Source organism: Bactrocera latifrons, unplaced genomic scaffold (genome assembly GCF_001853355.1).
Source record: "Bactrocera latifrons isolate USDA-ARS-PBARC rearing strain unplaced genomic scaffold, ASM185335v1 scaffold_9, whole genome shotgun sequence".
Taxonomy (NCBI): Eukaryota; Metazoa; Arthropoda; class Insecta; order Diptera; family Tephritidae; genus Bactrocera; species Bactrocera latifrons.
Window position 1 is genome coordinate 3,168,468 of NW_017537600.1, and position 14,906 is coordinate 3,183,373.

The window sequence follows — 14,906 nt, forward strand, 5'->3', positions numbered from 1 at the left end:
AAATTTTCTACATATATAGTACATAAATAATTTTACAATCATCCTTAACCATTTGTAAACCTAGCAAATTTAGTAGATAAGACGATTGAACCCCTTTATCAAAATTCAACCATTGATTTGCCAAGTGCTTTCAGTTTTCCGAAAATATGTGGTTTTGTATATTTCCCGAGTTTCAAGGTATATCAACGACTGCTTAAATTAAAATACAGAATCAAGAGCCAGTCTTATAACCAGAATCCACCTGATATTCACAAACCAGTCTGATATTTTCAATTTGGGTAGTTCATTAATATTTGTCATAATAAACAAAACTTGTTTAATATTTGTCGACCAATTTCTCCTACTAATATATTAATTTGAATAACGACGTCTAAGTCATCACCGAACTAAATGTTTGACAAGCTTATTAAAAAAAGGATAATTATGTACCAATAGCAGTGAGACAATCATTTAAGCTTGTTTTGATTTGCAAAAAAAAAGTCAGACTTTTTTAAGAATTTTAAAACTTATCTTTTATTCACTAAAATCTATGTCCTTCCTGAATCTTCCTTGTGTTGTGCCAACGCTTTTTCCCATCCTCAAAAGAGTAAGTAAAGTCAATTTCTGGAATAGCTTCCAATGCACGGAGCGATCCACGTAATGTCTTCAATTGACTCAAAAGGGTTTCCCCACAGCGGTCGTTTGAGTTTGCTGAATAGCCAGAAGTCCCACGGACAAAATCAGGCGAATCGGTGTTTGCGGCACGATATTGGTTGAAAATTTGGCGAAAAACTCTCGAAGTATCAATTCAAATAGTATTCTTTGTTGACAGTTTGCCCCATCGGAAGGAATTCGGAGTGCACCACATCTAGCTAATCGAAGAAAAGTGTCAAAAAACCTTGACCTGCCTTGACGTGGCTGTTAGGCTCAGGCTCACCTTTGTCACGATATTCGGGCGATTGATCATCTGTTTCTGGGTCGAAAGCATAGATCTGACATTCATTGGATCTTGACATTCTGGAAGTTGGAAAGCATTGTTTTACAGATGTTAAGGTTACGCTGTTTTTCGAAATAAATGAAGTGATTTTAAAATCACTCGTGCTTTCACTTTTCTTAGGCTTAAATGATCTATCAAGATGATTTTCACTGTTCCTTCCGATCCAACGATTCCAGTAAGATCTCTGACAAACAATTATCACATGAAAGCATTTTCCAACATTTTGAATGTCTTTGCTCCAGAAATATAACCTCTTTGTTAAATAATTTCACTCACCGTAAAAATTGCCGAATACACTTTATTTACTTCAGAAAGACAAGCGTATACTAAACACATATTTTGATTTAAAGTTTCGTACAGATGTCACTGACAGTATAACCCAGCAAAAAAAAAAATATTTCAATGAATGCGTTTTCGCACGAAATTTAAATTAAAAGGTATTACTATTTCCTGCATTCGGCAATTTCGATTATTTTATCGATATTATCGAAAATGGACTTTCCAGAGAGAGAGAGTGGTGTCTCTTCAACTTCAAAAATATCTATAAAAGATATTGTGTTTCATTGACAGTTAAAGCATCACGAACGAAACACTTTCTATATTTTCAGTCACCTAACTCTTTTTCATGTTTAGAAAAAACATGTATAATATGACAAACTTTGACCGATCAGCGTTAGTGTACCGTTTAGTCTGCCCTAAATAAGCCTCTATTGCAATGGAACCTATTGCTTTTGGCTGCAACTGCAATCTGATAAAAAAAGTTTCGGACTGGCAAACAGAAAAATCTCCACGAATTTGAATAAAAATCTATATTATCACCTTAAAAATGGATTAATTTTGAGCAAAGCTAACCATTCCAGCGCTGTCTCCAATTTTTCTTGGCACAAACTTTGGCTTGAATGACCTTCAATGCTGTCAGTGAATTTTTATTATTTTGATTTGGGATTATTTTTAGAACAATATTCACTACATTGTTGGATAGTGTCAATTACAAAATATGTTATGCGTGTTTTGGATGAAAGGTCTTCAGCTTTGTTGTTAAGTATCGATGTATATTGCGAGCTCAAGTCGTCACCGTTTTGTTAAAGGATTCACATCATTTAATAAAAGTTTAGCATTAACAGTTTTAATACTCAAAATATAACTAAATATTAATGAAAATTTGTTGTATCGATATAGAAGGGATGTTGAGATCCTCTGCTATCTTCTGTTGCCAATTACTGTTTCTCTTACTTTTTAGATGTCATCGTCATTAGCATAGGTTCATGGATGACTCGAAAGAAGCAAGTTGTGGATGTTTTCTGAAAATTCATAGAATGCTTTGTACTAAAATATTTATGTTTGTGAAGAAACTGATACACTAAATTAAATCTACAATATTTCAATAACGATTCCGAAGCGTGATTTTATAGGAAAAGAAATTTTGACGCAAGCTCATTGGTCCATTTTTTCAAGTAAAAATCGTCAACTAAGCTATTCATATCGTAAGCAAACAGCTACTAAACTCTTAATTATTCGCATATGAAAATCAGACTTCATACGGAGATAATTAAAAGTTGAACCAATTAATGCAGTTGCAACTATATCAATATGCTTTGCGTGTGCATTTCGAATGGACCCGTCCAAGTCAAATTTGATCATATGGCATAAATATAACAAATAAGGATCTATTGTGGCTTTAAAGTATATTTTGTGCTAATATCATACTTTCGAAGGTTACCTTCGTTTTAAAAATACATAAACAAAATTCCAAAAGCAAAATAAAAGAAGTTTAAAAAGTTTTGACTAATGCATAAAAACTTTAATTAATATACGAGGCCCACAAACGTACAGACAACAAATTACCACAAAGCCAATTAAAAAGCGAGAGTATTATTCATTGCGCTGCAACACAAAGCGACACTAATATATATAAAACTTACACTTTTAAATAGCACAGCATTGCCTACTTCCAGGCGTTTAACGCTTCACTTACGCTGCAACGGCGAACGGAAGCCATTAATTTCATGCCGCTGCAACAACAAGCAATATTTAGTCGGCTGCTGCCTACTGCTGCATTGTTGCCACACTTTTTGCAACATGCTCGTAAATATCAGAGCAAACAATGCCACATGCATACAGCCGCAGCCACTTGCCGCACACAGACTGCCGGCGCGGCGGTTGTCTGCCGCCTGCCGTCCTAATGAGTTGTCGCCTGCGGGCCGCGCACCTACGAGCTGCCTGCTGGCAGTAGCCTAGCTATTTTTGTATGAAGACAAGATTATAAGTGTTGTACGTACATACGCATTTACATGCAACAACAACAACAATAATAGTACCTTGCAACGCGCAACAAACATGAAAGAGCCATTAAGTGACATGTTTTTAATTAAATGCTGGAAAATTTAACGCCAGATATTTTATGAAAAATGCTCTAAGCAAAATAAAAAAAAAAAACAAAGCAAACGGTGCATTGCGTATGCAACGCATATGAATACAAATGGCTTGAGCTTGAACGCTTGTCTATATGTGTGTGTGTAGCGTTGTGGCACATGTATGGCGTAGCGGCGCAATAACTGTGGCAAGGCAGGCTGACTGGCTGACTTCTTGCAGCGTTGCATTCTAATTACGTTGCAGCAACATTACAGTGCGACTAGTACTGTTGACAACAACAGCAACAAGAATCAACTTAATATCAACATCGCAAACTGGGAGACGCCGTTGCAGCAATTCACGACAAACCCAGTGACATGACTCTCATGCTTGCTGCTGTTGCATTTATTGTTGTTGTTGCATTTGGTGTTGTTAGCAGCACTGCCGTACACGAGTTCGCATGTTGCACACACGCTGATTAATTGTGTGGCACATAAATCTTTGATTGTAAGTCGTGTGCGCGCGCGGAAAATGCGAAGGCCAAAGAAAAGCAACGAATGAAAGGCAGAGATGTTGCGGCAGACTCTCCAAGCGAATGGAGAAAAAGAAACCAAAACGCAAAAAGGAAGCAGAGCGGTGGGAAGCGAGCGCAGAATTTTGCGCACATTTGTTGCATTCACAGAAAGAAAACTTGACGACGGTGATGACAAAAATTAAATTATGGAAGAAAATTCCTTTTCGCCAAAAATACCAAAGTTAGACAACAAGTTTAAAGCCTGTGAGGCAAGGTGTGAGTTTAAGATACTATTGTGGGAGAAATTATGCAAAGTATTCGTAATTTTTTTTTTTTATAAATAGTTCGGGTAAAGGAGCCTTATGCTCTCTACAATGGAACTTGTTGTACGACGGGGTGTTAAGAATTAGTTAACCCAAAAACGTAAAAACAACAGTGGTTTGAAGTCTGAAGTTTTAGCTACAATGCCGCACATTGACATCGAGCTATCAGAACCGTGTGAGTAAGCGTAAAAAAAGATGCAAGAACCTAAAGCATCACAATCTGGCAGCATAGGTGGCAAACGTCAACGTTTAGTTTGTACTGTCCGACGTGTTTGAGTGTATAGAAGTCCAACAAAAAATACGTGCTCAAATATTTCTTCAATGCCCCTATTTTTGGAATGTAAGGAAAAGTTAACAAGATCACTTGTCGGTAGTTTTTCGGTGTAAAATTTTACAGCACACATGTGTCAGCTCTGGTAAATGGAAAACTTTCAGCGAAGCGTCGGTTCTAATTATTGACAAAACTGAGCCATATACAGTATATACAGTATTATTTATATAATATTAGGCATCAGTCAGTCCGTATGATAGATGAGACTTAAAGACTTTCTCTTGAAGTAATACTGAATCCGGTGGCTACGCGGAAAATGGGAGTGGGTTAGGTTTAGTGGATTACAGTGCCGTACTCCGGCCTTTGATGCTACATCCAACAATAAAAAAACACTAATTGTTAAGGAAATTCAAATGTTTTTTAATCACATTGAAGTACAGTCGATACAATTAAGTTCATAATATAAGTTCATTCAAATGTCCTCCACGACTTCCTTTGCAGGGATGAGGTAGATGAACCAAATTTTCAAGTAGCTTTTCAATATTCAATATTGACTTATGAAGCTTGTAGAGAGTCTGATTTATTGATAGAACCTTTGACTTTAAATAACGCCGAAAGAAGTAATCTAATGTGTTAAGTCACAACCTTTTGGAGGCCTTTAAATGTCACAATTTTCTCGCAATAATTCGTTTGTTTCAGGTGCTGGGTGGCTTGTTTTGTTGGAACGAGATGTTGACAAGATCAACTTCTACCGATTGCGGACAACTTGTTCCTATTGGAACCTTTAAATAAGTGTATTTTAATAATCTTGAAACATGTTGGTACCGAGTATAATAGTTTGTTTACTTAACGGTTGTTTGTATCACCTAGAACTAATCGAGATTGATATAGGGTTATATACATTGAATTTCCCTATTAGAGACAGTTCTCATAGCCGGACATCTCCCATAACTTGACACATTTTATGAACACAGCGTTTTCACTTTAATTGAATATTTTATGAAGAGCAATTCCTTCAAACCAATATAATATGCCAATTACCGGAAACGGTCAACATGGACGGAAGGTTAAACGAACAATCTTTCATAAAACTTGTCAAGAAAGTTGTGTACAATTTATAGTTCTAGCTTTTTAAAATCCTATTAATTTTTTACGCAAAATGATCTTCTTCTTAATTGACGTAGACACCGATTATAGCTGATATTTCGTTTGCCATGGCCGTCATTAAATGGGGAGTTTCTCTTCCGAGGCTGTTGGTACTTTTTCATTGGTAGCATTTTTTTACGTGGCGGGTCCCAAACCCAGGGCAAAAATCTATGTAGGCGATGTTTCGCCTTCTCACCAGAGGATAATTGACACATGATTCCATCCTCCCGCAATTCGTTCAATTCTTGCTGACATTGAGTAGCATTTATTAATTCAATAGGAATATTGTTCTGAGATGCAGCTTCAGACTCTTATAATATATATATTAAACACTTGTTTTTCTTAGCTTCTTTAGCTCGGGAAAAATACTGCGATGAAATTAAAATATCTTGATGAAACGTTGTACACATGTTCCTGGCAATAAAGTAAAGACGAGTTCGTAGATGATCGTAATTTATTCATTATTCCATTAATCTGAAATTATGACAAAGAGTCATAATTATGTCGTAAATAGATATGTAGAAAAAACAACTGGATGTTAAATGCGCCAAGTCGTTGCATACGTCAGTCCTACTATCCACGGTCTTCGTGAACACTCTCAGCTGCTGTTGCTATATTTTCTAAAGGCCATTGAAAATAGTGCCTCTACTTGGATTAGAAAAAGCAGTAACTCAACAAGATAGCTTAAATTTCAGTAATTCTCTAATTGAAAATGCCAAAATATACAAAATTTTACTAAAAAACTATATAACAATTCCTTGAAGAACAAGAAAAAGTAAAGATTAAACATGTATTTTCAAGTATTTTAAATATGGTTTGGAGAAAATTAAATAATGCGGTACTCAAGCTATTTTACATGTGCCGTAACCTAAAAAATTAAAATAGTCAATCTCTGTGGTCAAAATAACACACTTGAGTAATTGATTTTCTGTTAATTTTCATAATTAAACATATACCGGGTTTTCGTTTTTAAGTCTCTCGCACTAACGTCAGCTCTTATCAATATTTTTGCACTGAAATAAGCAAAAGTATACGTGAAAGTATGTATGATGAGAAACTGGTATAGCATAATATGCAGAAATGTATTCCATATTGTTTTATTTAGCGCTAGTAAACATAACCTCATTTCTCGTCTCATAATTTCATATGCAAAATAACTATATATTTGTGAAAGAGGTGAAACAATAACAACTGCAAAACTACAACAACTAAATGGCTTTAAATGAAAAACAGTTGTTACTAAGCTCATATGTTTGTATATGTGTGTGTGAGATGGCATTCACTTTCATAGTTGAAGACCCAGTAGGAAAATAAGATCAGAAAAAGGTTTAGAGATAGAACTTAAAAGTTAAACTCCTATATACAAGGTGCGTTCCAAAGTCAACAGGATGAATCCATCTACATATATGTCGACTGCTACCTTTATCGATTATCAAGTGAGAATTTCATGGCATTTCATTGATTGATAGTGGAGATATTGCGTTTTAAGTGTCAGTATGTTTGTGTTATCGGTGCGAAAATGAGCTTCGAACAAAGAGCCAAAACATTAAATTTTGTTTTAAAACTGGTAAAACTTTTACCGTAACATTTCAGTTGATGAAACAAGTTTATGGCGATGATTGCCTATCCTGTAGCAGAGTGCACAAGTGGTATCAACGTTTTCAAAGTGGTCGTGAGGACATAAACGACGATCAACATGTGGACCAATCAAAATCCCTGATTACCGGAAATTCCAATGAAACTGTGCGGGAATTCATCAAAAATCAGCCGAAATCATCATTGAATTTCATGGAAATGGAATTGGCCATCTTCAAAATATCGATTTATCGCATTTTGACCGAACATTTGGGCATACGAATGGTGTGTGTACGATTTGTTCCGCACAAATTGACTGACGACCAAAAATTGCTCGGAATCCAACATTCGAAGGACGATTATTTGACCAAAAATCACATTTTAACCATCAACTGCTCCCCGTATTCACCTGATATGGGACCGTGCGTCTTCTCCTTTTCGGAAAAATGCATTTGCCCATGAAAGGAAAGCGTTTTGTAGACGTTGAGGCCGTTCAAAAAGCGCAATGTCGCCAATTGGAGGATTATTAGCAATGCTGGTAAATGCTTGTAAAATATAGATTTTTTTTAAAAACCAGAAATGTGTTCTGTAATATTTAAAATTTGGTCTTTATGGGGTTACTTGGGTTTACGGGTTTCCAAAAATCCAACTTTTTTTGTCTTTTTGAATTCTACAATATAGAATATTGTCCTAAATTTTCAAGTTGATAGTGTAATAGTTTCGCGGATGCAGCTTTGAGAAGTTGTGCGCTCGAGGGTAGCTAGGCTAAGTGCGCCGTCTTTGAAATTGTGTTTTTGAAGTCCGTTGGCAAGATTTCTTGAGAACTACTCAAACGATCTTCATAAAATTTTACACAGATCGTTGAGATATAATTCTTAAAGCCTTGGAAGAACAATTTTTTTTTTTTTTGATTATAAAAATTTTGCCAAGTTTTCACTGAAATTAAATTTTTTTTTGTAAAAATGTCTGTCAAAAATACAATTTTGAAAACTTCAGAATTTGTTTTTTTATAGTGAATTTGTTACAAACATTTCGAGTAAAACCATGTAACCTCTTAATCCTTTATTGCTGGTGTTTAATGCTTATACGTATCTATCTGTACAAACATATGCCGGTGGTTTACGTTTTGTGGCAAGCTTTTATTAAAGCGTTTTGCCTTAGTAGCCCACATACGCAAATTTTTCAAATGCAGTTATGCATTAAATTAACTATACACATGCATACATACACAAATGTATGTGTCTGCTTAGTTGTTATTGTATTTGTGTACGTGCGGTTTGTTTTGTGGCTTGTTGTTGCTCATTTGGTTAGACATAGTCGGTTATAATGGCATTTGTTATTATTATTTTGCATACATAGAATGCAGCAACGTAACCGTAAATTCTTTAACAATGTGCAGATATAAATATGTACAAGTAACAGGCATATATGCATGTATACACACGCTTATAAGTATGTGCCACATGCCACATTAGTTGCCATAATGGCCATAGAAACTTACCTAAATGCATATATGAAAGTAGCAAACGCAGCTGTCTATGCACAAGCACACACCTACTTAATAATACATACACAAACATATGGTATACAGCACTCACGAATAGCACACGTATTCTCTTTCCGCGACAAATGCAGCGCTCTCGAAGTCCTTCGCACAACGCAATCACCTTCAACCAGCCACCTGGCTTAATGTCTTCGGCGCATATTTGCTTTAAAAGCTTGCCGCTGTTCTTACTTTTACCGGCAGTATTTGCTGTTAGTGTTGTTGTTGTTGTTGTTGTTGTTGATCCTCTGCGGGCGAAAGTACATATGCTTGGCACATAGTTGAGCGCGCCTGAAAGAGGTCCTTTTGTCGACGCCAAAAACTGGGTCAAACGACTGCTGTTGCTGCTGAAATGCTTTTGCTGCCTTTTTCACGGCGGTTGCGACAACAATTGTTATTGTTCTTCGCTGACGCACCTCTTTATTCCTGCTGTTCTTATTCTCTTATTCTTGTTATTGTAGCTTGAAATAATGCTGCAGCATAAACATGTACTCAGTTGATTGCGCTATAATGGTACACCTAGATACCTCATAGTAAAGGTGCCAGTTACTGCCATTTTAGGTTATATTTCTTCTAACTTCACTCAGTATACTCTTCGACACCGCTGTTGGTGGCTTGTCGCTAAGCAAAGTGACACATATACCTTATATTTTACTTATTTAGTTGCAGTGCGTGGTATATTCCAAGATATTTGCAAAACTTATAAACAAAATTTTTGAAAAAGATTGAATATAAAATTATGTTAATGAAAAAAAAAAAAAAAATGTTGAAAAAATTTTTATAAAATATGATTTGAAAGCTGCCAAGCTTGATACATATATTGCGCTACCAGAATTAAATCTATACGATATATAGTTAGCCCGAACCTTCAAAAAGAACGTACATAAATTTGACACCTGTCCGATCATTCTTTATTGGCGTAAACACCGGGGGGTCACTTATCCAAAGCTGTAGTTTCCTTTTCATTGGTAAAGTTCTTTACATGGCGGGTCCCAAACTCAGATCACAACCCTGTCCAAGGGATGTTTCGTCTTCACACTTTAGCTCGTCTTTTAGCGAATGTTTTTTGGCTACTCAGAGGACATTTATTCTATGACTGAAAGATGTGAGCTGCTTGAACCATATATAAAAGAATCATTTCAGGCCAGAGCTTATAGAACCTTCCTCATTTGCGTAAAAACACATGGTTCCAATCTCCGGGATCATTAGTTTGTCGATTATATTACCTTGAGTGAAGCAACTTTTGTTATTGTAAAAAATAGATAAAAACGAATTTACCGAGAGGATAAAACATGGTATTTTAAAAAATAAAACTACAGTTCAAACAAGTAAGGAAGCATTAAGTTTGAGTGCAATCGCACATTTTATACTCCGACTTTTCAATGCAATATGCAAGTTTGTACGTGCCGGTTACATATGGGAGCAGCTCATAGTGGATGATTTTCTTTCAATCCCACCAAACACACAGCAAAACCTTCCTGGCCGTCAATCTCGGCTTGACCACTGTATGGGACGATTCACCAGTATTCGGCCACGCCCGTTTTCGCTTGATATTATCGTATGTTATTCATTTTTCCTCACCAGTCACCATCCGCTTCAAAAATGGGTCGAGTTCACTCCGCATCAGCAGTATATCGCAGGCGGTCGATGTTTTCCATGATTTGACGGTATTCGTCGTCCCCCGAAACAGCGAATTTGCCTTTAACGAAGGAAATAGCGCGAATTTCGGCGTTAGTGAACTCCATGTTTACACGTTTATAAGTACTGAACGCAATATCCAAACTAATCATGCATAGCGTCGTTTTGTAGGTTATGTCAAGACCTTTCAAATACGTATAGTATTGTCAGATATGAAGTCTGTAACGCTTTATACAAGTACATAGACGCGAAATCAATCATTTGACAACCTAATGTAACCGATATCTACTGTAGTATATTAACCTTATTAGAGGGCTAAAAACAAAAGCAATTTTTGCAAAATTTTTGCCCACAGGCCCTTGCGATGTCCTGTGTCAAATGTCAGTTTTATATTTTAATTCAGTGCTAAGTTATGGCACTTTATAGGTTTTCGGTTAACAGCGATTTGTGGGCGTGGCAGTGGTCTGATTACGCTCATCTACGAACTCGTAAATTTTTTGGGCTTAGAAACCCGCATACCGAGTTTCATCGAGGCAACTCAATTTTTACTCAAGCCACAGCTTGTATGGACGAACGGATGGACGGATAGACAGACAGCCAGCCATATTTCAACTTTTCTCTTCATTCTGATCATTTGTGTATATATAACCCTATATTTATCTCGCTTAGTTTAAGGTGATACGTACTTTCCGTTAGCAACTGGTTGCAAGAGTACACAAACGAGGAATCGAGTAAGCAAATCGCAAATGCGCCATATGATCTTCTGAAGTTTTGATTAAAAAAAATATATTTTTTCTTAAACAAAAAAACATTTATTGCAAAACAACGTTTGCTAGTTAACTCATAACATACTTGTTTAAATCTCAAATATCTGTATTATGTTAAAATCATTTTACTTTAAGCGCTTATCTTAATTTTTAACGATTTGACCTGTGGTTAATGTAGCTTTAACACGGTCACCGCAACTTTTTAAAAAGTGTTTAACCACAAACATCGCAAGCTATTKTGATACACTACGTCGCTATGACTTTGCTTACGACATTCAGTGGTGGTGCTTTAGAATTAGTCAACCTACAGAAGAGCAAATTCTTTTAGGAACAGTTTGTTTTTCTAATATTACTAGAACAGCAAACAAATTATCACACAAGGGCGAGTGTTGTGCTAAGAGAGTCTGCGGTTTTGACAAATATTTTTCTTGATAAGGAACTAAAATAGGATTTTAGTTTCTTAAGGCTTACAGATTCGATTTTATATTTTAGTATTTCAGTAAGTGTAAGTGAGTTGGTCTGCAAGCCCGATTTATTGTGGAGGAAATATAGTAACAATAACAGCGAATTAATAAATATGAACGAACTAAAAATAAGCAATTTGTATGTAATACTCGCCTACATACTAAGTGAGCCGATCATAATACACCAATTTCTGTTCGCGCACGCTACCGAAATGAAGTCAATCAAAACTACTGTTGAACCATTCTCCACTTGGCCCTCCGATTGCTATAGGGATGAGGAGACTTTTTGTGATAGTTATCGCAAAATTTGTAAATGTAGAATAGACGACGGGCCCAATATTATTTACATTAGCTATTTTGGAGAACTTCGATATCTGTATGTAAATTGTAATATTAGAGACACAGAAACTAATATCGATTTCCTACTCAAACGGAAATTTCAATCAATTTTACTTAGAACCCGTTATATCGAAGTGATAAATTGCACGAATTTTACACACGAAATGTATATGAATGACAAGGTATTTGAAATAAATATAAATATGTATAAGCTGAATAAATTAACACTAGTTCATAACACTGACCTTGCTCCAGAAACAACCGTATATGTTGGTGCAACATGGTACGTGACTTATCTGGAATTGATTATTAAATCAAATCGAAATGAAATTCGGGAAGAAGATATTATAAGCACAATCACTGAATTACTTTATAGGCCGAATAAACTGGAAACGCTTACGCTTAGAGTGCAAGGTCTAAGAAACCAGTACTTATCGCTGCAAAACTTAACGCAAACATTCTTTACAAACTTCACTGCGCTCAGGCAGCTTGACTTAGCCGGAAATAATATGAAAATGTTGGACGCAAACATCTTTGCAGCACTAAGACAGCTGAATTGTTTGAATTTGAGCCGAAATAAAATCCGAGAATTGCATGAAGATCTATTTGCAAATCAGCGTCAACTTTTGATACTGGATCTGAGTCACAATTTATTGGCATATTTAAAGCCTGACCTTTTCAAGCATACTCCTTGGTTATGGCAGTTGAAACTTGCTGGCAATCACCTGTACAACACCACACATCTTATGGAAAATCTGAAACCGCTGCATTATCTACATAGGCTGGACATAAGCCAGAACCAACTGCAAGCTATTTGGAGCACCGAGACGTCCTTCAAAAAAACGCCAAGATTACTGACAAATTTTCGGGTCAACACGAGTTCGGCTTTAGTCGAGAGTCTTAATTATATTACGAAGTTGCATCCAAAAAATTACGAAGGTGTCAAGATTAACTCAACAGTAATAAATCTAAGTGGCAATCGTTTGCGTGAAATCACTTTGGATTGGCTTGTAGCTGCGAACATCACATGCCCTTTTGAAATAAACTTAGAGCACAATTTGATTGAAAATATTTTTGCTTTACAAAATTTCTCCAGTGCGGCTGCTAATTGTGTGTCCAAAATCAAACTAACTGGTAATCCGATCGTGTGCGATTGTAAATTGGCTTGGATTTACAGTGAAAACTATCGTTCGCTGTTCAATGGCTTAMAGTGTGTTCAGACGTCAACCAAATTAGTAAAAGATCTCGCGCAGCTGGAACGTAATGAGCTGTGTACTTGGGAACCAGTAATGTGCCCCAGAAAATGCAATTGTTACACACAATTTCAATTCCTGCACATCAATTGCAAGGGTGCGCAACATATCGAACAGCTCCCACGCCCCGAACAAGTTGGGCTCAAGAGTTCGGTACTCGATATTAGCAATAACAATTTCATTGAAYTGCCGYTAAACACCACCTTCGGCTATGGTAACGTTTCGCAACTCAACGCGTCGTTCAACAAGATCATGAGCATAAATCTCAGTCAACTGCCAATCAATTTGACGGTTTTGGATCTACGAAATAATCGCTTAAAATTTTTGAATGATGAATTTTTACGTACATACCTCAATGAGAGCACAAAACTACAATTTCTYTATCTAAGTGATAATCATTGGATTTGCGACTGTTCCACGCAGCAATTGGTGTACACCATACGTACACATCGGAGACGGATCCCCGATGCCGACCAGTTACACTGTTACTCTGTTACTCTGCTGAACGATACACTCCTAATAGACAATGAGCGAGAAATATGCCCAACTCCTGTTAATGTTGAATATTATCAAAAGTTGAATAAAACTGTAATTAGTGTAGCGTCAACCATTATTATATTTCTTTGTATTATCGCACTCTTCTATAAATATAAATTAGAAGTGGAAGTCTGGTTATATAGCCACAATATATTGAGATTTTGCATTCGCGAATGTGAGTTGGATAAACATAAAACCTTCGATGCGTTTATTTCATATGCACACCAGGATGCAAACTTCGTCAACCATACATTATTGCCGCAACTCGAACAGTGCGAACCACCATTTTTTGTATGCACACACGAACGCAATTGGCTGGCTGGCGCTTATATACCTGAACAAATCATCGAATCGGTGGAACAGTCGCGTCGGACGATCATTGTGCTCTCGCAGCACTTCATCGAGTCGGATTGGGCGCGCATGGAGTTTCGCACAGCGCATCAGTGCTCGTTAAACGAGGGTCGTGCGCGCATAATAATGATTAAATATGGAGAAATCACGAAAAGCGACTTATTGGATAGAGAATTAAGGGCATATTTGGATATGAATACATACCTGGATTGGCAAGACGTCAGATTTTGGGACAAATTACGCTACGCCATGCCACATAAAGTGGGTAGAGAGCGGAGTTCCGATATGTTAAAAATTAACGGCAGAATGTATGTTATGGGACAAGTTGAGACGAATCATTTGCATGAAGAAATTGTTTAAATTTGTCACAGTTGCAGGATGGTAAAAGTTATCGCAAATACATATACATATATAAAGTTTAATGAAAATGTAAATATATTACCTTTAATTGCAGTTACTTAGTGAAATCTTCCGATTCTTCTATGACACAAAGAGTTGCTTAAAATTTTGCTAATCAGAGATAGATTGAGATAACCTGGCCAACCTGCTTACCAAGCAGCGATGATCACATAAATTATTCAATCCCATTTTATTATATCTCAAATAACTACTTAATCAATTTTCCTGTATAATTATTAATTAAAAAGCACACAATTAAATCTGTCTATCTACACAAAAATTATGTATTAAATATTTCAAGAGGAAAGAAGGCGTGAGTTCCAGTACATTATAATATTTTATGAATAGTCTCAAAGAGAAATTGCTGACCAAAATTTAGTTTAAACAAGTAATGAGGGTACCTAAAATTCCGCCAAATCCAAAGTAAGCAACGTGAAGAGTTATGATTGGATTTGAAC

At 36.3% G+C, this 14,906-nt stretch overlaps 1 protein-coding gene across 1 annotated transcript; it reads left to right on the top strand.

The window, feature by feature from the left end:
• The first annotated feature begins 12,111 nt into the window (after positions 1–12,111).
• LOC108977442 (protein toll-like) lies at positions 12,112–14,604 on the top strand. Its single transcript, XM_018947125.1, has 2 exons — positions 12,112–14,430; positions 14,504–14,604. Exon 1 carries the CDS (start codon positions 12,112–12,114, stop codon positions 14,407–14,409), a length of 2,298 nt encoding a protein of 765 aa, XP_018802670.1. The 3' UTR covers positions 14,410–14,430; positions 14,504–14,604.
• The last annotated feature ends 302 nt before the right edge of the window (positions 14,605–14,906 follow it).